This window comes from Papilio machaon, chromosome 11, assembly GCF_912999745.1.
Source record: "Papilio machaon chromosome 11, ilPapMach1.1, whole genome shotgun sequence".
NCBI classification, from domain to species: Eukaryota; Metazoa; Arthropoda; class Insecta; order Lepidoptera; family Papilionidae; genus Papilio; species Papilio machaon.
In genome coordinates, this window is record NC_059996.1 from 4,417,961 (window position 1) to 4,443,031 (window position 25,071).

The 25,071-nt window shown below is 33.1% G+C and overlaps 1 protein-coding gene across 1 annotated transcript in view; it reads left to right on the forward strand.

The window, feature by feature from the left end:
* Nucleotides 1–25,071, forward strand: part of LOC106719668 (transcription factor collier) — a 44,404-nt gene that overhangs the window by 4,716 nt on the left and 14,617 nt on the right. Inside the window, exons 3-7 of the mRNA XM_045680024.1 lie at nucleotides 1,029–1,185; nucleotides 2,071–2,134; nucleotides 3,223–3,278; nucleotides 9,633–9,706; nucleotides 10,647–10,715. Coding sequence (XP_045535980.1) covers nucleotides 1,029–1,185; nucleotides 2,071–2,134; nucleotides 3,223–3,278; nucleotides 9,633–9,706; nucleotides 10,647–10,715 — 420 coding nt within the window. The remainder of the gene's footprint in view (nucleotides 1–1,028; nucleotides 1,186–2,070; nucleotides 2,135–3,222; nucleotides 3,279–9,632; nucleotides 9,707–10,646; nucleotides 10,716–25,071) is intronic.

Genomic DNA, 25,071 nt, shown 5'->3' on the forward strand with positions numbered 1-25,071 from the left:
CAAAACAACAAATTTTGACACATTTATATTTCCTAAATAACATTATTTTGTTCCTATTAAATCTGTAGTCTAATTGAAAATGAAAAATGAAAATCTTTATTATTGCACATAATTAAGAATTAGAATTTAGTCAGATTACAATTTTTAACGCATTAAAAAGAAATTTAGAAAAAAGGAACATGTCAATGTCATTTCTAAACATCTGTAAGTGAAATGTCACTGAACGGGTTTTAACAAAAAAAATCAAATGGTTGACCACACCTCGGAACGGTGACGATCGTAAATCAATTTTAAAACTAACATGATCTATTCTATTGTTTTCGTTTTCAAAGCGGCAACAGTTTAACGGTGGTTCAAACTGGTGGCAAAATGTCTGCATCCGTTGACAAATAGCGGGATAAATATAAAAGGACCGTGAAAGATGTTTAAAATTTATGACCGACTTATGGGTGTTCGCCGAAAGGAATTTTTTGTTGTCAAGTCAATAGCAGATTATGGTTGCGGTTTGTCACTTTATTTCGCTATTGAAAGTTTAATTGTATTTGTTACTTAACCTAACTTAAACCTCTTTTTTGTTTATAAGTATAACTAATAAACTATAAGAATAACTCAGTTAAATATTTAGATGCCTAATAAGTTTTAGAAAAAAAACCTTACTGCCTAAAGTCACTACGTTATAAAATTAAATCACGTTATATATTCAATTAAATTAAATATAGGTATCAATATCAAAGTTTAGAGCTTTTCGCAAGACTCAACCGGTTTTTACATAGAGCATATCCAAAAAACAGAACAAAGAGAGAACAACCTAACAATAGAATAATTTTAAAAATAACTAAATCATTAACCTTGGCATGAGTAGTTGAATATTTAATTCCTACTACGTATCCTAGTACGTAGTTGGTATCAACTTTAATATATGTACTAACAAAATAAAATCATTTAATTAAAATACATTTCTAATATACCTACGTCGTCTTAATCTTTTAACTGCTTAATCATTTAACTGATAACATTATTTGAAGCAGCAGCGTGGGCGTGGGGCGAGCACACTTCGAGAAACAGCCACCCAGCAACCTGCGCAAGAGCAACTTCTTCCACTTCGTGGTCGCGCTCTACGACCGCGCTGGACAACCCGTTGAGATTGAGAGGACAGCGTTCATTGGATTTATAGAAAAGGACCAAGTGAGTTACACCAATAAATATAAAGACAACTATCTACATCCGTACTGTGCGCTATTGTTTTAAATGTTATAAAAGTTATATCGGTGGGACAAACAAAAATACTTACCTATCAATAACTTAAAGGCTTTCATTGGAGTCTTAGGTACCTAATAATATTTTGTCCAATGCTCAAGTGAAGCTTCATTCCTCTACTCAACTCTATTTTTTTATGTTCGCACCCACTATTTTTTTGAAATGGCTAGTAATTAGTAAGTTAGCGACAGTTTCACTATGAGAAAGCTTCTTGCATTCATCATCCTACTATTTTTTTTACCCTTTAAAAATAATTAGATTGTACGTCTTGAAAAATTTGCTTAGTACCTAGAATATCCGTTATACTATTTGACTGATAATATTCTTTTGTATTCCAATCGTCATTAAATGTTGCTTATCAATAAATCCTTAAACATCGATGGTATCGTGAATTAAAGCGGTCCATCAATCAGGCTCGACCCGACGTCATGTCTATTGTGTGGTACAATGAACATTTACATAATTCAGACTCGACGTATACGTGGCCTGCGACAATTCGATACTATAAATTGTTGATCTGTATAAATTCGTTATAAAGCTTTTGTTTGAAACTCTATAAGATAATAACACGTGCAGACGTACAGACGTGATTCGGAATATCCGAATATTTTCCAACATCTGTTTATTGATACGCATTTTATTTGTTGGCAACGTAACATACATTTTTAAATTTATATTTACGTATTAACACTTATGTTTAATTTTCAAGGACATATAATTCTTGTCGTAAAATATTTTTTTCAAACCTTACATGATAAAAAATAATTTTATAAATAATTTGAATTAGTAAGATTTTTTTTCCTCATTCTTTAGGAAGCCGAAGGACAGAAGACTAACAATGGAATTCAATACAGACTTCAACTACTGTATGCCAATGGTAAGTTATGTTGTACTATGCTTAGCTTATAACAATAGAATGTAAACGTTTCATAAATCTGTCACTTTTATTAATATTATATTATTTAGCTACGGTTTTGTATGAATATTTAAGTTACACAGACAATTTGAGAGACTGTTGAATTAAACAAACAATGCCTCTGCCGTACGCATTGTCAACCCGATTTGCTTCTCTATTGTCTTGCTTTCCTCGATAACATTACGTAAACACCATGTTAGAGTATTGGGAGATGGTTAGCTTACAAATTATAGCGAATTAGTTATAACATGCTGTGCATTAATAATTTGTTAATTTGACTATCAAAATAAAGATTTTTAATTATATAACTTTTGAATCTAAATTATTTTCCCTTATTATTAAAATTTTGAGACATACCAAAACTTTAAAAAATTTAAAGATTTTTATTTGTAATTAATTTGACTTTTAAATATAAGCATCAAATATATTATATTTCGACTATTTAATTAATATTCATTGTTTTTATAGGACCATAGTTTACTTTATTAAAAATTAAACCTCAAAAATTATATTCCATTATCGAAACACGAAAGCTAACGCCGTGTTAATGCTACAGTTTCATCCAATTACGTGCGAAATTAGTCCCGTTAAACTCGACGGTTTTTAATTTTCCGCCCACACCATGTCTATTATTTTAATTCTTGTCGCGTGAAAGGGAAAAAAGAGGAGAACGTGTGGAGGCAATTTCAGGAGGTTAACAAATTGTGCAGTCTGCCTCTACAAGGCTACGTTGCTACGAGAGGCTACGTTGTAGCCAGCGCGCTACGATCTTTATTGCTACTATGTGTAAACGTTACTGCTTGAAGCTGTTACAAACAAAGCATATTTATTTTATAAAATGTGTATTGTATTTCTGAATTTTTTTGCTATGTTTATTTTATTTTACGCTAAATCTATTGAATTTTAAAAATTAAGTTTATTACGCAAAAAACAGCAATCGCTATATCGCGGATGTAAAAAAATCTAATTACGATGACCAAAATATTACGTTAAGAAAGAGCTTAGAAGTTCTGGTTTTCGAATGACTAAATTAATGTTTTATTTCTCAGGTATACGTCAAGAACAAGACATCTTCGTTAGGCTCATTGACTCCGTCACAAAACAGGTGAGTTAAATAGATACTTTATTTGATATACTAGCATTAAACATCTAATAATTAAAGACCCTTAATACTCATACTTTATAACATTCTATATCTTTGTTGAAGTTCATTATCCTACTTTATCCCAATCAAATTTATCTCAAATACATCGATTTAATGATAAGAGAAAGCAATAACAAAACGTTATCATTGGAAATAACTCAAAAAAATATATATTGTCGTCATTAAGAACAAGAGATTTTTCTATTAATAATTTGAGATCTCAGCTTCGTCCAGTTTACCCGGCATACTAGTAGTAGTTAGTAGTTCCCTTCGCTTGCACGTGATATGCACGCGCTGGTCACGTGACTTGTTGGCAGATTTTCATCGCCGTCGTCCGATTAGAACCTAATCCACACGCCCCCGCATCATCGAATTGGCTTGCGTTAGAGAATAATCATTAACATTATCTCATGTTTCAAACTTTATTTCACTGCACTTTTGTAATTCGACTTCGAAAGTGCGAACGGGTGTCGAGTTCTGCTTTTGTGCTGCGTCACAAATGTTTAAGTTTTGATTGGCAGTCAAAGGGTTCAGTAGTGTGGACAATCGTTATGTTTCTCTCGATCGGATATAATTACGTTGTAACTTAATATTTAGTGTTGCGAAATATTTTATCGCTTGAAATATTTTTTTCGCTTAAATATTTACTTTTTTTATGAGTTACAACCATGATTTAGAATAAACTTGAATGCGTTTATAAGTGTGAAAATAAATATTATGTGCTATGTTATAAATTATAAAGGAAGTGATAAGTGTAATGATAACGAATAACTAAGGCTGTATACACATTGAGACAAGACAAAGGGTACAAAACGCACCGGCCGTGTGTAGCAATTATCACGCTCGCTTTTATTACATAAATAACAATTTTAACGCTCGAAGCCATCATGAAACTTCAACGTGTGCCCCACATATATAATTTCAACACGTCCCGAGCTCTTAGTGTTGTGTAACAAGAGGCCAATTACGAAAGATTTATGCCTTGAACATAATTAACTCGGCCCGAACGTTGTTAACTAAGAATTACGGAATTACGTCTGCACGGGGTAGGTGCTCAATGCACGTATTCGCGGCGTATGTCTTACAAGATGTGTAACGATGCCCTCTAATGATAAACTTATCTTAGTCATACGTATTTACCAAGATATGAAATGGATTTTTGTGATTTTGAAATAATTCAAAAGTAAATGTTATCTCAGCAGGTTTTTTAGTTATTTTATTAAAAAAAATGTTATAAATTAAATTTACAAGTAAATATTTAATCGACATTAAATCGATTATTTAACGAATCTTTAATTAATGTTTGCATTAAAAGTTATAAACTTAGATGAAGCGTTAAAAGATATAAACATAAAAAGATAACGTGAAGCTAATATTAATAAACTATGTTAATAAACTTGTAACGATGTCAGTGATTCATAATACACTTAGTTACTTAGTGTATGATGATGTATTATTTTCAATATACTTAGTAAATGTATTCGGACATAAATCGAGAGGAGATTGACACGCAAAACAGTCATTCACTAAAAATTGCGTAAAGATGGCGTCCAGATAATAGTGAGTGGTCAATTTAATTGTATTAAAACGTCAGGCACATGGCCAATCAGCTAATGTCCTGCACTGCATGCGAGCACGACACGCGACAAGACTTTTGAACGTTTCTCGATATTACATCCTTGTGTTGTCTTTCGAATCGAAAACCACAAAACACGACACAAAAAGTATTAAATGTAGCTTTTGAATTTTATATTTTAAGTATCGATTTAAGAAAAAAAAAATCCAAAAAACAAGTTACGAAGAGAGAATATTCAAATGTAAAAATAGTTAAGTACAAGAAAAAGATAAGCATAATGTTGCTTGCACAAAATTTTAGTTATTCCACACCTGATAATTGTAACGTAAAGCCTATCATTATTATCATTAAAAGTATTTGACTCTTTCGACTATCTCTGTACAGAAGATCTTATTTTTTTAAAGCATATTATGAATAGCGGATTAAGAAACATGCTGTTAAACGACAGAACGGTTCGCACACTAAATAACCATCATATCAATATCTAAATCATCAATCTGCCAACCCTCTGTTTGAATATAGTCTTAAGATACTGACTCGTGGACCTCGGAATGAGATTCGCACAAATCCCATAGAAGTGCCGACCGTTCGCAAAGAGAAACGCGCGCGGCGCACGTGGCCCAGTGATTGTGTTTACTTAACAACGATCAAACAACATATTAATTTAGGACTTTTTGTTATAGAAAATGAGCTTCGGAAATCATTGTATGCATAGCATGGGATGGGAGTTGTTATCGAACAAATACAACACATTAATGTTGTAGATTGTATACAATTTTGACGTAATATGAAGTGAAGTTAAGAAGTTTTTATGTTTAAATTTTAATTAATATTTTTCATAACTTAACCGAATCAATCTTACTAATATTATAAATGCGAAAGTTTGAATGGATGGATATTTGTTTAAAAGTATCTCCGGAACGGCTCAACGGATCTTGATGAAATTTGCATGGCACAGATTTTGAACATAGACTGGAAGAAGACATGTAGCCTATGATAAAGTTTTTTTTTTAATTACGCGCGGACGGAATCGCGGACAAAAGCTAGTAATTAATTATTAAAGATATTATTTGTTTAATCGAGGTTTAATTTATCGACCCGGTAAAATAACTATAGTCATTTATCGTTTATATTTATAGTACAAAATGTGTTGTTTGCATAAATTTATTGATTGATCAATAGTGATAATTTACCTTCACATTTTAACTTTTATAATGTAATTGTTGATAAAAAAATGTCACGTAAAAATTTCATAATTCCGATTCATAACAATTTATATTTTCACAGCAGTAAAAAACCAGCATGTACCAACTTTTAAACATTCAAAGTGGTGCAAAAGCAATAATAGTTAAAATATGTAGGCATGTAGTAGTAGATGGCACTGGCGAACGCGACGCGCTTTGTCGCCGGCGTAGCGACGTGTAAATCACGCAGCTCGTGCCTTTTTAATGTTCTCCATCTTATTTCTTGGTGTCTCTATTGCATTGCCAGCGCAACTTATCAGTGCAAACAATGCTTTAATATAGTACTTATTTCAGTACTTTATATAAACATCTTTGGAAAATATTATTGTGAAGCATATCTCCACCGTTATTGGTACTACGTCATATGGATACAACTAGAAATTCTGATGCCTACAAATCGTACTAATATTATAAATGTGAATGTGTAGATGAATGGATGGATGGATGTTTGTTTGAAGGCATCACCAAAACGGCTGCATGTACCTCGATGAAATTTAGCATAGATGTAGAACATAGTCTGGAAGAACACATAGGCTACTAATTAAGTTTTTTTTGTCAATTGCGCCCGGAAGGAGTCGCAGGCGGCAGCTAGTCTAGTATAAAAAGGTTATATCCACTAAAGGGAATAATTATCAACATTCTTGTTTCTCTAACGATAGAAACATGTTTTATATGATTATAGTTACTATTACGTTTATTATTATTCTGTGAATTTTCATATTTTATCTTAAATGTAATTTTTGCCTTCCGTTTGCCATACAATTTTGTGACGACCTAATATACCGAGAAAAGAAAATCTGTGTAAAAGTGTTTCTTGTGTTTTCGGATTCGAAAGCAGTGCGGCGTTGTCGCTCATGTAAATCACTAGACAACTGCAGTTCTACATTTCGCCCGCTCGCTGTTCTTGTAAAGAAAATTTTTATTCCTTGTTTGTCTATAAATCTAGGACAATGGTAGTAAAGTCTTGACAACTTGAATTTATTCTCTTATTTTACTATTACCGTTAATAATGTTTCAGATGCTTTTATGTTGCGCAAATGGATAATGTGTGTCTTCTTTAGTCCAAGTGAAGTTCGGCACTATTCAATGCAGACAATAAAATCTTTCCTCTTTATGATATTAGTATGGATAGCAAAACTTTTTATTTCTTGATTTTGTATTACCTACCTTTATTATACCATTGCTATTTCGTAGCATGTGCATTTAATAATGCATTAATTAAACCATTGACAGTAGCACTAAATAAGCTTATTTTTTTTGAACGTTGACTAATTCCCCTGAGATTGAATCCCATGCGGCGCTGCGCGGTGAACCCGCCTCACTCGCACAGCCTAAGGGGCCCCGGGGAGGCGACAAGAAAAATGCCGGCTAGTTCTCTGCGAGATTACACCAGCATTACATCCCGTATCTATACAATAGTATGTTCTCTCACATTTAGTTGTTGGCTACTTTATAAATGAAAGGAATCGTTGACCTTAGGACTAGTAATGTGTTTTATTACATTTTTTTTTATTAAATTGTTAAAAATTGCTTTAAAATTATTATACAATGTTGATTTTTGAAGAAATGAAACTTTTTAAATAACATATTTTTAAAATATTATTTATCGATAGTCCGCTATGACGGATCCTATAAACATCTATAATTTATTACCTGTAATCCTTGACTCCCAGTATTTTGAATAATAATTTAATATATTACTGTAGGAACTCGATAAAAAAAAAATTTTTTTTTTTTCAAAAAATATCAAATATTTATATTGAAATTGCTCAACATCTGATGCTAATTCCTAATATGCTAAATAATATTTCCATTTTTCCCTAACCATTCCTCCCCTCCATTTATTTAGCTATGTTGTCAGGTTTAAATACTTTTGTATGATCCTTAAATACCTTCCTATGAAACACCCTACGAAGCTGAAATCCTTCCAAATCCTACGTACAAAAGATTGTAATACCCCGCTATTTCATATTCAATTAAACGTTTTGTTAGGGACAAAAATCTATCTTCAAGTATTTTGGGGAGATTATGGATACTAATATGTGCTATGGAGGGTAGTTGTACTCTTCATTTTATGTTTGTTTTATTATGTCCTTTCTATTTAATATGCTCATAACAATATTATCAAAGCTGATTTATGTAAAGTGGATTTCATATAAAATTTTCGTGTTTTAGATTAAGTATTTAATTATTCACATTAAATACTTAGAATTGTATTAAAGAGTAATCTTATTTAACTGAATATTTTAATTAAAATTGTCCAATAAATTATATTATTATGAGGTTAATATTTTAATCACATTTTAAGTTACATACGGGACTCTTAATAACTTTAATTTCAAGTTACTACTGTAAACTATAAAAAAAATCCTCTATCGTCAGACCCTCTACAAAAATTGAACGAAACGTATCTCGGATTATAGCGCACCCCGCAGCTTAAGGCCAACCAGTAATTAGATATTAATAGATAAACGAACCTGACACGTGTTCGAGGGGAAGTTTATTGCGAGCCAAATAAAGTTTGTCGACTTTATATTAACCCACATCCTGAGAATATTATCTAAATGGATGACCGAACATTGCACTTCTTCGATTTATTGCATTCATTTATGTAACTCTCAGTGTTCACAAGCAAATGTAAAAACATTATTTTATTTTATTATTTTTTGTTGGGATTGTTCTAAAAAAAATCATGGGCCTAACTTTGATAGTGTTTCCATTACATTGTAGCTTAAACTTATGACAACCGTATTATCGCACACTGATATTGGACACAACGCATTAACGCAACGGACAAAGTGCATAATAAATAAAAAAGTATCGGAAGCAATTTTGGTGGTATATGTTTAAGGGTAAACAGCTTTTTTTATAACTATTACGTCTATAATATCAATCAGCATCGGACAAAGGGCTAAAGTACGTATTTAACTAAACAGTGTCCTAGTGTATTGTTTCGAGTTATATATAATTTTTAGTTACAAATGTATGCAATTCCTAATTGAAGTTACTCAAGATAAAAGAGGGTGCAGCATGCTTCGAAATTAAATAATTATAAAAATACGTAAATATATGTTGACCAAGATAACAAAGCGCAATTATAGCGGAAGGGGTGCATAAATTACTCAAATGTAATAACTTGATGAAGACGAAAAATTATCTTATCTGAACTCTGATTTTTAATTATATAATTACTTTTATTTGGGAACAAAAAATATGACTAGTTGTCGCACATTAGCTGCCCTATAGTACCAGACTTTTAATATTATACTACTAGCAATCCCTTAAGATTCTTCGTACTATTTTTAGACTAAGGCCGCGGGCACGGAATTAGCGACGAGCGTGGCAATGTAAACAGAATACTACTCCGCTCCCGCTAGTTTCGGCCACGTCGCTGTTTTGTGCCGCACCACTCGTTGCAAATTTCATGCCCGCGGACTAATGGGTATATTTTTATTATTAAATTATTGAAATAATTTTTCTTGTTGTTTGTTTTAGCCAATCGTCTACGAGGGTCAAGATAAGAATCCAGAAATGTGCAGAGTGCTGTTAACCCACGAAGTAATGTGCAGGTCAGTTCTTCTTAAATCTTTACATTACACAGTATTGTGAATTTTTGTTTGGTTTCGATTGACCCAAAAATAACGTTCGCAAAACTTGTTTTATAACGTCCAAAACCTTTCCTAGAAGTGTCTTTTCATTTCTAATATTTTTTTTATATAAATAAGCAAACAAATGCAAGTCATCATTCCACAGCATTCAGCTTTGTGTCATATTTCTGTCTGTTTCATAATTTATCATATCATGTCCATTTTTAAACGCAAGACACTGAAATATGATCTTAAACGTTTGCTTTTATATCCTATAAACATTTACTTAGACGATTTACCCTGGGTTTCTGAGACCAAACCTGACTCCTTTTAATACAAATTGCTATCTTTGTTATGTCAAAGATAATGACTCCCTGTTATTACGATATGTTTTATACAGAGATTTTGGAGTCAGAAACCCACGGTTATTGTATTAACGAGATTAAAGCATTAGTCAATAGCCATGATTTGTAATTGTTTTTTGGAATCTTTTCTTGTATTTACCGGATAACTTAGAGATTGAGTAAGGAATGTCCATGTTATACATTATTTTGTTTGGGGGGTATATTTCCTGTCGTAACCGTAGCGCATCGTCTCGTCGGGGTATCGATGTGTTTGTGTTGTAGCAACGCGTCGTGTTTGTGTACGCAATTAAAATTTTATTCTACCTTAGACGTAGTTTTGCTGTCTCACCGTGCGCTATATGTGCATCCCTGTTGTTCGTCTTCAGGGGAGGAGTCTCTGGGGAGTCTGTCCTTTCAATGTCTTTGCCCTTTGCGTCAAGGAGGCACGGTAGGGCGCGTGCAACATGCTCTTTCGCTTAGGATGGATAAGACTTTTGTAGCCGATTATTTTATTTTTACTCTACAACCAAACCACACTTTTAAATTACGCATTTTTGAAACCATTGTGTTTGTTTCAGTCGATGTTGCGACAAGAAAAGCTGTGGAAATAGAAACGAAACGCCTTCGGATCCTGTTATAATTGATCGGTAAGCGATTTAATAAACATAAAAACTTCAAATATCTTCACGAGACGTTTGTAAAGTATTTTTGAACCACTTACAAGTGAAGCAAAATATAATTTACTGTCCAATTAATTAGTGTTAATACATTTTCCGTCGCATTAAGCTCGATTCGTTTTATTTTAGATCCGTCAAGCTTGGCGACTGCCATATCCAAACTTTGCAATATTCAATGCATTCTCCACGTAGTCCGAACTTTGGAATGCTGCCACTTTACAAGCTTTTATTTTTTTCGGCATTTGCATTCGTGCAATATATTATAATATGCGAATTTCACGCTGAAAAAGTTTTTAATTTATTTGTCGTGGAAATTGTTGCTTTTTCACGTTTTTAAGACCGCGGTCTGCATCGTCTGGATGAACTTTAATATTGTTGAATATAAGAGATATCAAACAGTTCAGTAGAAGAAATATTTTTGGTGCTAATTTTACCCAAACGTCACCGAGTGTAATCAGCTAATAATTGTGGATAGAAAAATGAAACCAATATTTTGGTACTTATTTTAATTTGGTATAACAGTGAAGGGAGCAATTGTTAAAGGAAATGAACCTAAAACCTCAGGATGTACGCGCATTGATTACATCAAGCCGTGAGTTGGTCGGCTCATGCTGCGCCATTCAGTCCCCCTACAAAGACCCGGGCGGTGTGCGAGCTAATCAGGCTGACAAATATCGAAATTTCAATAGAAGTCGATGCGAGCACTATCCGCAGGGGGGTGTAAGGGGGGAGAGTGTCGCGGTGCTTTTATTTTGCGTCCTTTTTCGGGAATTCAATTGAGATAGGCGTCTCCCGTTTCGAACAACGTTCGATATTTTCGAATTTAGGGTTGAACAGATAGCTGCAAGAGATTGTTTGTTTTGGTGATTTTATATTTTCATAATAATTTTAGTCTTAAATGATAACTTTTTTTGTTATCATTTTCCATATAATTCCGCGATTGACTACGAGTTGATAAGATTTGATTTGAGGAACTCTGGGCAATGGAAATGTAAGTTTTGTGTTGTGAACTGTAGATTTAATCAGGTTTGAATGCTTTAATAAGCGTATTTTAACAAACCTTTCCAATATTATAATTGACCTAGAGATTGATTAATAATCTACTTACAAATGAGAAATTACAATTAAAGGTTATTTTGATTTTGTAAATTTAATAACATTTCACATCCCTATTTCCGAACGTTCCTTTTGTAATTCGTTCGATTCAAATTTTTTGTGCTTTAAAAACAAAAAAAAATTAAATGACGGCCTTTGTACGCCAACTCTCCTTTGCTTTTCAACAGAGCATAAAGTTGATCCTGGAAATTTTGTAACAGAGAATAAACTTGTGATTTACGAACGTTTGATGTGTCTAAATTAAGCTTTGCTCAAACGTACGATGGATTCCTTCATTTTAAGCCGATGCAAAAATCGTGATTGCTAATGAATATTTATAATCGAATCAAAATCGATTTAAGTATAGGTTTTGATAGCTACGATTTATTTTTAAATACCTATGTATTTTAGAATTCGTTGATATAGAAAATTATACGTACAAAAACAGCCATTTCTCGGTTTGATTATTAATATGAACTGACATTCATGCCTATTGGAATCAAATTTGTAATTTGTTCTAAGAATTGATTCTAAGGCCAAGTTTAAACTAAACCAATGTTCACAATTGTCGTTGGCAAGCAACAGTAGGGTAACAATTGCCACAACTATTAAATGTTAAACTTAGGCAAGTTAAGCCTCTAATAGAAAAGCTACCGTGAATCTATTTGATAAACATTGTAAGTTAAAAAATTAATCTAAAACAAATAGTGCGAACATTTAAAACATAGGTTGGGCAAACAATCCATCAGGCATTGAGCCTCGCCCAGTATCACTCACACATTCATACAAACGACCCGTTCGTAATGTGATAATTGAAATTGTGCAATTGCGTGCAAAACGCCGACGCCGAATTCATTACGCGGCGTTTCACAATTTGTCTTTTTTTACATTTTTCGTACGCTGTCGTTGCCCGAGGAACGATACCTTTTTCGTTGATGTTTTAATTATATTATGCGTTAGTTTATTTAGCAAATGGACGGCTTTCCATGTTGGACATTTGTTGGGTTCTTAATTTAATATCCTTGGTCGTGATAATAATTATACGAGTATTAACTCGCACATGCAAACTTTTATCAGTGTCATCGTATAATTTATGGTGGAAATTTATAAATGTGTCCGTGCAACATGTTTTAAGCGTACACCTTATTTTTTACCCTAATAAAGTTAGCTGAGGGTTTTTCCTAAATAATCATGTTGTAAAGTAAAAATGTTTGCAGGATATGATATTATTGTAGGGCAAACATAAGTTGAAAACTTGGAATTTTGATAAATCTGCCGTTTAAATTATTGTAATATTTAGAAAACTATTGATAAAATAGTAATGTTGTAAATTGGATTTTGTAAATTTAATAGATATGTACTGTTTTTAATTATTATAAATGTGTAAAAATTCTAATATGTTATCATAATGCCATGTTAAGAAAGGCATCATCGAAGCACGTAGATAACATTATAGGCGCGAAACAAGGTAAGAGAGGAGGAACTGGGAACAGCGCACAGTCGGTCGAAGCAGCGGTAAGAGCGGCCAACAATCCAGAACCCTTCGAATCAGCAGCAATTTGTTAAGTGGATTTTTGCCCGAGACAAGCTCGCGGCTCGTTGCGCTCCTGTACACAATTTCATTATCTCTGCCCGCTACCCCGCTACCCCGCGCGCCTTCCCCCGCATTCCCAGTTTCCTCTACTATTAACTTATTTGATGCTGTGTTTCAACTATGGAAATATTTTTAAATTTATTTACCACGATTTTGATATATTCTGACGTTCATAAATATACAACACTCTCTTTGTATCTCATCTTCATAAATGTTATAAGTTACTATGAAAATTAAATGAAATAGGAAATTACGCTTGTAACAAAGACCGGTAGATAGGAATTAGAGATTTCAATTATGTACGAATGAACATTAAAAGTAATTGCAAAATCTGTAAAAAGTCTCTCCTTGTTCAGGGTCAAATTCTGGACGAAAGGGTAACGTAGATATTACGCCACGTGCCAGGACCAAGGTACACAACGCTCCTTGTTGTTTTCATAGTTGTCTTTCAATCAAAATATTGAATTTGTTATTTCCATTTAAAAAATTAACTCGTTTTTATTAATCAAGAATTTTTAAAAGTATCCTCGCAATATAATTTTCACTTCTTAAAAACATTTTTTTGTATACAAAGCATTACATTATGTCAGCAGTTAGTACGGGTAAAGTGGATTATATTATGCTTTGTTTGAATTCTAATTTTAGTTTTTGAAACGACAAATACATCGTTTGTGGTAACATCCAATCGATAAAATGGCTACCACACTATATTATGGGGACAAGTACTTTAAAAAGATGGACTTTCGAAATCAATTCGTGCTCACGCAATCCGTCCCCCTTACGCAATCACTTAAGGGTTTTATGAAGCGTAATGATTAAGATGTTTTGTCGTGCTTGAATTTAAAACGATACATGACCGAGGGGGCGCCACTACTCCAAGTAAACTGCTTTGTTGCATTTAACATATTGTGACTCGGATTTCTATTAACGGATTAAAATCCCGTTTACAATTTGTTTGCTCAATTAAACTGATGACAAAGAGAATGTTTGAATTTTAAATATTATGGCAAAACCGAACAGTCTATAGTAATAGAAAAAGAAATGTAACTTATTTCAATGCATAATTTTTGTGTAATAACTAGACTACTTTTTTATATTTTTAAATGTTACATACATTCTTATATTTCATTTTGATAATTTCGAAAGTTTTATGGATACTTAATAGAAATGTTTTTTTTTATCAACAAAGTATTCGAGCAAAGACAAACAATCACAGTGAGTCAAATAGTAGGAACTCAGTCGACATATGGGCGACATCTAAATTACAATGGGATCTTTACACCCTATTTCGAGTGCGACAAAATCGATTCTCAATTCGATATGACCCTCTTGTACTCGCTATTTGATAAGTATATCCCATTTGGTAACTATTCATTTAATCGATACATCGATGTTTTTTATTGTTATTGAAGATTAAAAAAAAAAAGTGTTAAACTACTGCTTAATCATATTATTTTAACAAATATTTGTACAAACTTAAAAACTATATTAAAATATCGTCTTGAGATTGTCGATGCTTTGGTCGGTAATTTTTTTTTTAATAAAGACGTAGGTACACTTTTTAAAAACCAATATACATAAGTCTATAGTAACTTATAAGGGTAGGCTATATTAAAGATGAGGTAACCTCGGCTGCAGTTTCCCGGTAATTTTGGGCGGCTCGAGCACCGGCGCGGGAGAATCACGGCTATTATATTATCTGATTAGACACGCCACGCTGCCGCGCCGCCGCCTCTTGCCTTTTCGCCAAATAAATTCTTCTTTCTCAGCGGCCGATTTCTCTATTACATTTTTTTGAGAATTAATTTAATTTATGTAAATGAGAATTTTGATTTCTTCTGGTAAAATCATTATGTAAACATTAGATTCTCTGACCCTGAGAGATTTTACAGAATAATGACGAATTAAGCCAATATCTTCCCAGGCACTTTTTTACTCTCTTTGTTTTTAATCGAAATAGCATACGATACCATGCATATCATGGTATTATTAGGTCTCAAATCTGTTAGGTATTATTGTTTTGTGTTTTTTAACTTTTTTAAAATTAAAAATAAAAAGTTAAATTTGAAATACAATGATTACAGAATTATACTACAAATAGTTTGCAAACACAAGTTTGTTGGTGCGCGACCTCTGAACGGGCCGCGTTCCACTTAAGCTGGCAAAGTTTCGATAACTTCATAACTCTTTATTAATAGCTTACCGTGCTCTTTTAGTGAGAAATAATACGAATTCTCTTTAATAAGCTTTCTTACGAAAACATTTTAACAAGAAATTAGATTCACATTTGTCATAAAAATCTTGTGTATCTGTATAAAAATACGCAACAAAAGAATTCGGCACACTTACAACGAAATGTAAACCAAAAAGAAAACTGGTCCCAGAAGAGTACCCCGGGGAACACCGCTCGCCGCTCGCCTCTCGCCCGATACAACCACCACTGGTGATTAGACTTCTTATCCAACTGATAGCGACACAAACTGTACAAGACTTAACAACTAGGGCCATTTTCATATTCCCTCCGACCAAGGATTTTCTTTGCGCACTTATCTAATGCCACAGCTCAGCTAAAATATCTATGTTACGTAAAGGCAAAGTTTTCGGCTTTCATGAATTTTTATTCCGTCATTACCTAACGGGACTATTGGATGAATATTTTTATCTATTATCCCACTAAAGTACACAATAAAAAACTGTCTTCAATTGTAATGTTCTAATCTGGGTTCCTGAGATCAAAATCTCTGTCAAAAATATAATATTACCTCTGTTTTGACAAGGATGACGATTTATTTTAAACAGAGATTTTGGTCTCAAAAACCCAGTCAAAGACATAAGAAAGAATCGTCAGCTCTACATAATATACGCAATATTAATTGACATCAATTATTATAACAGGCTCAATTCGTCAAATCAATATACCCATATTCAAGATTCTTGATAAAATATCCAAAGTATTAACAAAGTCAGATCTGTGATAAATAGAATTCACTCCGAATTTTTAGATTCCGATGCTAAGTACCTAATACCATGTAAAATAAATCAGTGGATCGCGGTAATGAGACGTCTCGTGTTTGATTTATATCGCGCACTCGCCTGCGCCCTCTGATTTTTCTGCTCGATAAGGCCGAGTGACGATAAATTGAAATATGATAGAGCCGATCTAATGAACTTCCGTAATTGTATCGACCCTTCGTCACATAGATATTTCTGTTGAATAATTATATAAAATCGCTATTTCATTATACTCAATAAATATATGTGTTTAGATATAGTTACGTAGAAACTAAAAAGTATTTTTCATTCACACCAGTACGAGCTATTTCTTGAGTCTTAATTATACTAAAGATACAATTATTTCTTTTTCTTTGTTAAAGACTGGAAAAATTGTAATTAATAAATTTAATAATCTCTGAAAATAGGAAATAAATGCTATTGAAGAGATTGTGGCGTAAAAACGTAATGCTCACCGACGCGACGGCAAATTGTTTCCGTTTTATCCTTATCCGTTTCTCACTTAATGCTACTTTTATCCCGAGCCATGTACAGGTCTTCTATCTCAATTTCCAACCTCATCCCCGATTCCAATACGTGATTCGTCGGTTCTGGGAAATTATTCGGTGAAAATTCAGCATCTCGTTAGAATGTGCGAACCGGCGAGCGAGGCCGGGAGAGACCGGGAGAGGCCGGGAGAGGCGAGCCAACCGCTTGATAAATTGCCTGGAATAATAATGATGAATTGCAACTAGTGCGATCTTGATGCTTGATCTAATCTATGGACCAATTTTATTATACATACATTATTTTAAGTGTTTTCCTCGTAATTCCAAAGAAAAATAAATACTACTGTGTGTTGATGCAAATGTTATATTTTTAATTAATATAAATAAAATAAATTACATAAATTGTTTAACTTTTTCTTTCCAGTAATTTAAAAAGTTATCTTACTAATAGTTGTTAGAAGGTTTCACCGGAACAGCACAGCGGATCTTGATGAAATTTGGCACAGATGTAGAACATAGTCTGGAAGAACACATCGGCTACTTATAAAGTTTTTTTTTAAATTCCGCTCGGAGTCGGGAGCGACAGGTAGTAGTAAATAAACGCTCGACTACTCAATTATTATGTAAGTACTAATGAAACTGAAATACTATCGATATCTGTATTTTCATTTACTAATGAAACTGAAATACTATCGATATCTGTATTTTCATTTACTAATGAAACTGAAATACTATCGATATCTGTATTTTCATTCCAAACATTTATTATTTAATTTTAATTTCAAGTTTTATATCTCTTCAAATTAGCAGCAAATCAATTACGAAGACGACTTGGTTCCATTTAATTGGACGGGGGTTTTATCATTTGCCCTCTTTCAGCTTTTCACTCGTCGGAATTTTAGGCTGAGATTATATGAGCAAAAATTGAATTAAATTTTAAGAGAAAATAGCACGATACTTTACGGTATTTTGATTATCCATACGTGCACTGTAATTCTACCAAAACTAATGTGTTGAGATTTACTATTTCCTTTGTAGACGTAATTTAATGAGATCCATTAATGTGGTTAGTTAAAACGAACGTAAAATGTCTGACATCTTTGAAGACAACACCCAGTTGGTAGTAAAACGAAATAAAGTTAATTGTTGCTTTTATGATAGTCTCGCGTGAGTCAGAGCTCCGGTAAACAAATAATCGTCCTTGTTATCTAGGATTCAATACAAAAATGGATATGGTAATCGTTTTTATTAAAGTTATCAAATATTTGACAAGACAATGCGTTCTAACGAACTGAAAATAAAAATAAAAGCACCTTAGAAGGTTTAAACAGACATAGACATGTTCTTCTCTAAATATTGTTATTATGGCTGTAAAATCAACTTATTGAGGTCCTGGTATTGCGATTTAGATCGATAGAAAAAAATCTGAATAGCATTTTGCCTGTTTTGTTTTGTAAATTTATAACAGCCATATCCATAATATATACATATCCTAGTAATTTATTATCCGTCGCTTTCAGTCATTAAACTATAATACCAGGAAAGCTTGCCCCGAGGCAAAAGCAGAGCGTCGTTTATGTCAATTAATACGAGTGCGGTATTCAATTAGCGATCAAGATTCGAAAGTAATCTGACCTTTTACTTTGATTAATGACAGATTTGTTATTAATTTACCATCAAAAAATACTATTTTATGTACTTCAGAAATAGTATTGAAGATTTTTATACTTTATGAGCGAAGTTGACTTGATTTGTTTCTTTGATTTGGCTTTTCTCACAACATTATTTTATGTTAGGAGAAGAGCTGTTTTGACTACTTTAGCTTTTGAAATTTTCATGATGATTTTGGTAAATCAATTTGTAAATTTGGTATAGAGCATACACTTACGAGCACTCTCGGAGCATATGCAGGCTACAGTAAGTCCCCCTGTGGAGGAAGCAAGACGTCAGCGCGTTTAAGCGGCAATTAATTATTAAGGAACACTGAGCTCCTTCCTTTGGCTCTTTGACGGCGCCCGTACAACAATGTGGCCGGCTCTCTTGATTGCCTGCTTTGTAAATTGCATTAGCGTGGCTTGCTTGTTTTGCTCACTTAATTTATGCACAGCAAAAGATCAAATTGTAAAATAGTATTTCATAATAGTATTACACTTCACACATATTTTGTGTCTGATATGATGACCTGGCTTATCTACTATCTTTTATTCGTGTAGTACCTAGTTTAAAAAAACTTTTACTGCATTTCATTAAAATTATTTTGAAAATCAATTTTAAAAAAAAATTCTAAATCCACAATTATTTCATTATAAAACTTACAGTTTGAAGTTTAGAGTCTCAAATCGCTTGAGCTCAGACTGAAAATGGCGTATACAAGAATAGAAAGTGCTTTTAAAGTGTATTTCGGTAAACATATCGTAGGGGTCGGTATTGATAGAAGCGCCTTTTTCAATTGTCAGTTGTAAATCCAATTTTCGCTTTATATCGATAGTGTCACTTGTCGCAAGAAGCAATATCTATATATAATATATATGTATGTTTGTAACTCTGAAATGCACAAAATATTTTAAAAACAACTTTGATTATATTACAATTATTTGACATGAAGTTAAACAAATTAGTTTGACAGTACTGAGCCCGATAACGTAGGACTGACGGGAAGGTACAGTGAAAATTATATTTAGTGCGTTGGAAAATTTACGACCAATACATCTTGTACAATGACTTTGTCGCTTACTGTACCGATCTCGTGAAGAATCCGTAGTCAATCAATAATCAAACATTATAAAGCTAAACACATACAAATTTAGATTGAAAATATGCATTTTAAATGTAATCGTAATATCCGCCTATATCAATGATAAAATCATATTAAAAAGAAAATGCATTGTAACAAATACGCGTTAGGAGCTCGAAAAAAAGAAATTCACTTACGTGCGTCGACAGGGGTTGTTAAAATTGCATTGAGCCACCCATTAACGCCTTGTCAGATCGGATTTCGATTTATAGGTTTGATAAATGAGATATGCAGCTATTGAGTTGGGTCTTATATAAACATATAAAGTAATCGTATTTCTTTGCTATTACCAAACATTAGAACAAATACAGCTAAAAATAATTATGCTACTTTTAAACCTGTAAGTTAATGTTAGCACAGATTATAAAATGTATTAGTTTAATGAAATAGACATTTATTTAAATATTTAATCTACAAGAATAATAGTAGAAATCCCTTATCCATTATTGCACAAAGAAAATCTACATAGATTCTTGGCAACAGTAGGCATTCGTAAGCGTTTGTTTTCTTACATTTTTTTCCCAATGTCGCGGCGAGTTAATGAAAGAATTAGCTTTCATTACAACTGATACGATTCGTTAAAGGGATCGCCGAATGAAGATGAAGTGCCTTCGCAACCTTTCTAAAGGCTAAGGATCAATGTGTGGACGTGAGGCCGTACGCTTATCTGTGATTAGTTTTTTTCTCGGGGCAGGACGCGATTGGAATGTTTGGTGAAAATGAGACTTTATTATATTTTTCATGTTGTTATAAGTACGCATCATGTAATTTATGATATGCATGCATCGCAGGTAAATTAGTTATAATTAAGATAAAAAAATAAAGTCTATAAAATTAAATTTTAGATAAAAAATCCTAATTTTTTTTCAAATACTATGCGAGCAGGAATTGAAACTTCTGACTTAGACTTATTTAAAAACTTTCGATAGAAACGTACAGTAATAATATGTCCTCATTTCTTTCATTTAAACAGATTAACAGATTTCATAACAATGAAATAAATCTTATATCTTTTCATTTAACGACCAGAATGGCAAGGCAGGTGCGTCGTCTCCACGCGACCTACAACTTTAATACATTAATTAAGCCCCCTTCTGCCTGATCTCCGAAAATCGTCTCGAAGCTCTCTGCCTCTGCTTAAATTAGTACGGAATTCATTTTCTTTTCTTTTTAATTTGTCTTCCAAATTCAAATAAGACTTTTTTTTATTACACGGCGCCGCATAAAAGGGTAGATCAGGATTCGTCGCTTCGTCGTTGACTTTCAAACGCTAATTCCTCTTTGCCGGGGACACTGATTGAACGATATATTTAACGTTATTTCGGGCGCATTTTAGCGCAAAAATTCCGAATTTTCCCGAGCTTAGACTTTTATTAGCAGTAACGAGAAGATATTTTTGTAGCTAATCCTTTTGATTTATCATGAATTTGTATTAGGACAGACTCCGAATTCAACTTGTAGCCTAGCAATTTGGTCATTGAATTGTTCGGAGATCATTCAATCCTTGTACACTTATTTATCATCATTATTTTTAGTTGTTAAAAATGAAAATAATTTTTGCTTAGTCTTACTTAATAGGAATAGAACTGAATAGGTACGTAAATGTAGACAGGGTGTTTAAGAAAAAAACTACATATTTCGTCTAACATTCGAGGTTTCCGTTAGATGCAGATGGTCAATGTCTGACTAGAGAACGGCTGTCTCGAAGCTACATAGACATAAGTCCTCTATACTAGTGATGCAACGGAAGTGTCTTACCGGAACCAGAAACGGAAACAGATGTCAAAAATAAATTTTAGCAGAAACGGAAACGGAAACGGAAGCGGAAACAGAAGTGTAAATAATAATAAAAAAACATATTTACAATTTTTTTTTTTGTAAGAACAGTTTGTATTCGTTTTTAATTTATTAAGGCATTGGATATCGGTGTCCTTTGGCCTTCAACATATGTATTTTTACTGTTTTGCAATAAGTTAAATACGTTTTTTTTTAAAATTTATTTTCAGGAAACAAAATCACACTATTTACAAATTAATGTACGCCAAACCACTCGTGTTGATAAACGACAAATGTATTTCTTTATTAATACATTCACTGCTGACCACTCGGATCCGAGTGGGCAGAGCTATTAGTAGCGGCGCCTCCCCCTCGGATCCGAGCGAGAGGCCCGTTCACTTTGTAGTAGCCAGTAAGCCGCCGGCGTTTGAAGCGAGTCCATGTTGCTTTGTGTGGCCACTCTGGCAATATTGTCAACTAACGAAAAAGAGTATTAGTTTCATTCTTACAGTGTTGTAGTGACCACGTTCGTACGGAGGCAAACATACAAATATCTTGTATCACATGAAGCTAAGGCTGAACTTTATGTTATGTATGTATATTTTTTAAATATATGTATGTCCTGTATGTGTGTGTACGTGTGTGTGTATACGTGTGTGTATGTGTGGGTGTGTATGAAATGTTACAAGATCTTGAACCGAGAAGATAAAAGCTGGTTTTGATTAGTATCCTTACATGTTTTACTCAATATTCTGGAATTTCATGAAAAACTTGACTTTGTCAAAATCTTGTAACATATGAACAGAAATGCAATCGTGGAACAAATATCTACATATTAGTGAACTAAACCATTGCCATCCCTAGCGCTCAAATACAAAAAACATTATTAATTTATCTATATGTTCAAACACTCCCAGATATACTAAATAAAAATTCACCGTAAAAAGTTTGGCTCCAAGCTGTTACATTTTTTATTTTGTAAACATTGAATGTGTTAAGTATCAAAAACACCAAATCTAGATTAGAAAAAGATATAATTATTAGGCACTTGACTTGCAATCTGCAGGGCCTGGGTTCGAATCCCGCTATGTACCAATGTGTTTTTCGATTTAGATATTGACATTTATCCGACGTTCCTACGGTGAAGGAAAACATAGTGATGCTGCCTGCACATATCTGAGAAAAAAATTTAATGATATGTGTGAAGTCAACCCGCTCTGGGCCAGCGTGGTTGACTATGGCCTAGTCACCCCTAATTTGGGGTAGGCTCCGAGCCCCTCAGTGGGGATGTATAGTGAGCTGATGATAATAATGATGATGATATACTACATGGTTATCACTTATTCAAAAGTACATTTAATAACTCGTAAGTATGAAATAGGTGCATTGTGCCAGTACAACTACTAGACAGTTTACTCCAGCAAGAGAAACTGATTGTTTCAAACAGCAGCAGAAAATATTACGCGCTTAAATTCACGAAAAAGTACGTAAACAAACAAATGCGACAAGTGCCGAAAGGCCGCGTACGGACTGCGCGTCTCGCGCCGCGCATTTGGATCTCTCAGCCGTCGTAAAGTTCCGTTTTATCTCCGTTATAAAAGTTGCGGAAACAGAAACAGAAACGGATGTTGAAAAGCATGCGGAACTTCCGCACTTGCGGAAACGGAAACAGACATCCGTTGCATCACTACTCTATACTATACTGGATATTTAGGTATACTAGTCTAGTCTGTTTTACAAACAACCAACTAACAAACTGTGTTTTGACGTTGGACATCATAAAATATTTAACACCGATCTTACTGAGTGGTCCGAATATTATCGATTCGCCTATAAAACGAAAAACTTCTGCCAGAAAAAGATAGGAAATACACATTACCACTTACGACAGAAAAGGATGTGCAATCGGTTATTGTACGATCTTTGGAAATTCATCGGTAATGGTTGCTTTCTTTTCTATCGGTTTTATAGCGGTCGTTATATTTTGATAGAGCAGTTTGGAAAGAATGCCGGTATAACATTTACGTTTCGGCTTTCGACGTGAACCTTCTAAAGAGTGGTTCAAAAATAAAAAGCCAATGATCTCGAAATAGAAAATTTTACTAATCACTGAACTAAAAGTAGATCCAATCCAAAATTACCCCTTTAATTTCTTAACTAATAATAATTTAAGTTTTTCAATAACAAAGATTGTTACATCTATATGTAATTAAATTAAAAATAGTGTACTGTTTTTAATAACTTCAATCAATACCAGAGTAAAAACTATTTTTTTTACCTAGAGTTGAAGTAAGTTAAATATATTGTTTTTTTGCAAAGCCTTAAACTTTAGTTGAAGTTTAATTTATACAATTATAACTAATAATAATAGTAAAAAGAGAGGATTGTAATTTATTTTTTTCAACTTAACATTTTATCAAAATAACTTAATGTATTATACAAATTTATAGGTCAAAAATATCGTTAAAATATTCGCATTTTATCAAGCAAGTTGCTACGAACGCGTAAATATGCTTTACCTTAAAAGTTTCTTGTGATAAATACGATGCAGGGTTCTCGCGAATATAAAACAGGCGGTACAGTCATGTTTGAAAATGTTTAAGAAATTATTTTATACTATGATAAATTCAGAACGAATGTTTTCTGTTTTTGACTGTCTGATAACATTACAATGAAAGTATTATTACATAATATTGAATTTGGTAAATTGTAAACCTTAGAAAGCATTAAGAAAGTACTAGGGAATTATGTAAGGATAGAAAAACAAAGCAAACGTAAAATCTTGAAGCTGAATTGATTAAGGAAAATTGGATGAATAGTTAGTAGTATGTTATTCAATAAACCATCAGTGATTAATTAAAAAATAAATAATTCGTGCATGAATGTACCTCCGCTATAATAACTCAGCGCGACCCCTTGCGAAGATGATACAGTGCTCACTGCAACTATATTTTCCATTGCCAAGTCTAACCGTACTCCCAATACACGCGGTCTAATAAACGTTCACTATACGTTCTTGATAGTCATATGTTAGCTGTTTGTGTGTGTATGAATGGTATACACTTGCGTACCATGATAATGTGTTCGAATTGAAAAATAATGTTTTTGAATTACATTTGCAGTACATTTTGAATTATTTTGATCTTTAACTACACAACTAGCTGTCGCCAGCGACTCCGTCCCCGCGGAATTAAAAAAAAGCGTTATAGGTAGTCTATGTGTTCTTCCCGACTATGCTCTACATCTGTGCCAAATTTCATCAAGATCCGTTTAGGCGTTTCAGAGATACCTTAAAAAAACATCCATCTAAACATTCGCATTTATAATATTAGTAAGATTAAGAAAGATAAGGAATTAATTATGTTTCTTTATTTAAAAAAAAGCAACTTTTATCGCCGAAATAGTTTCAAACTATACTTATCTGGAATCCATCATTACTTATACATAATAATTCATTCGAAAGTAGACAGAATCCAGTCAAGATTATTTACACTGTAACGATACATTGTTCGCTGGTGACATTATGCCGCGCGTTGTCCCGATGGCCGGCCGATATTACGCATATAA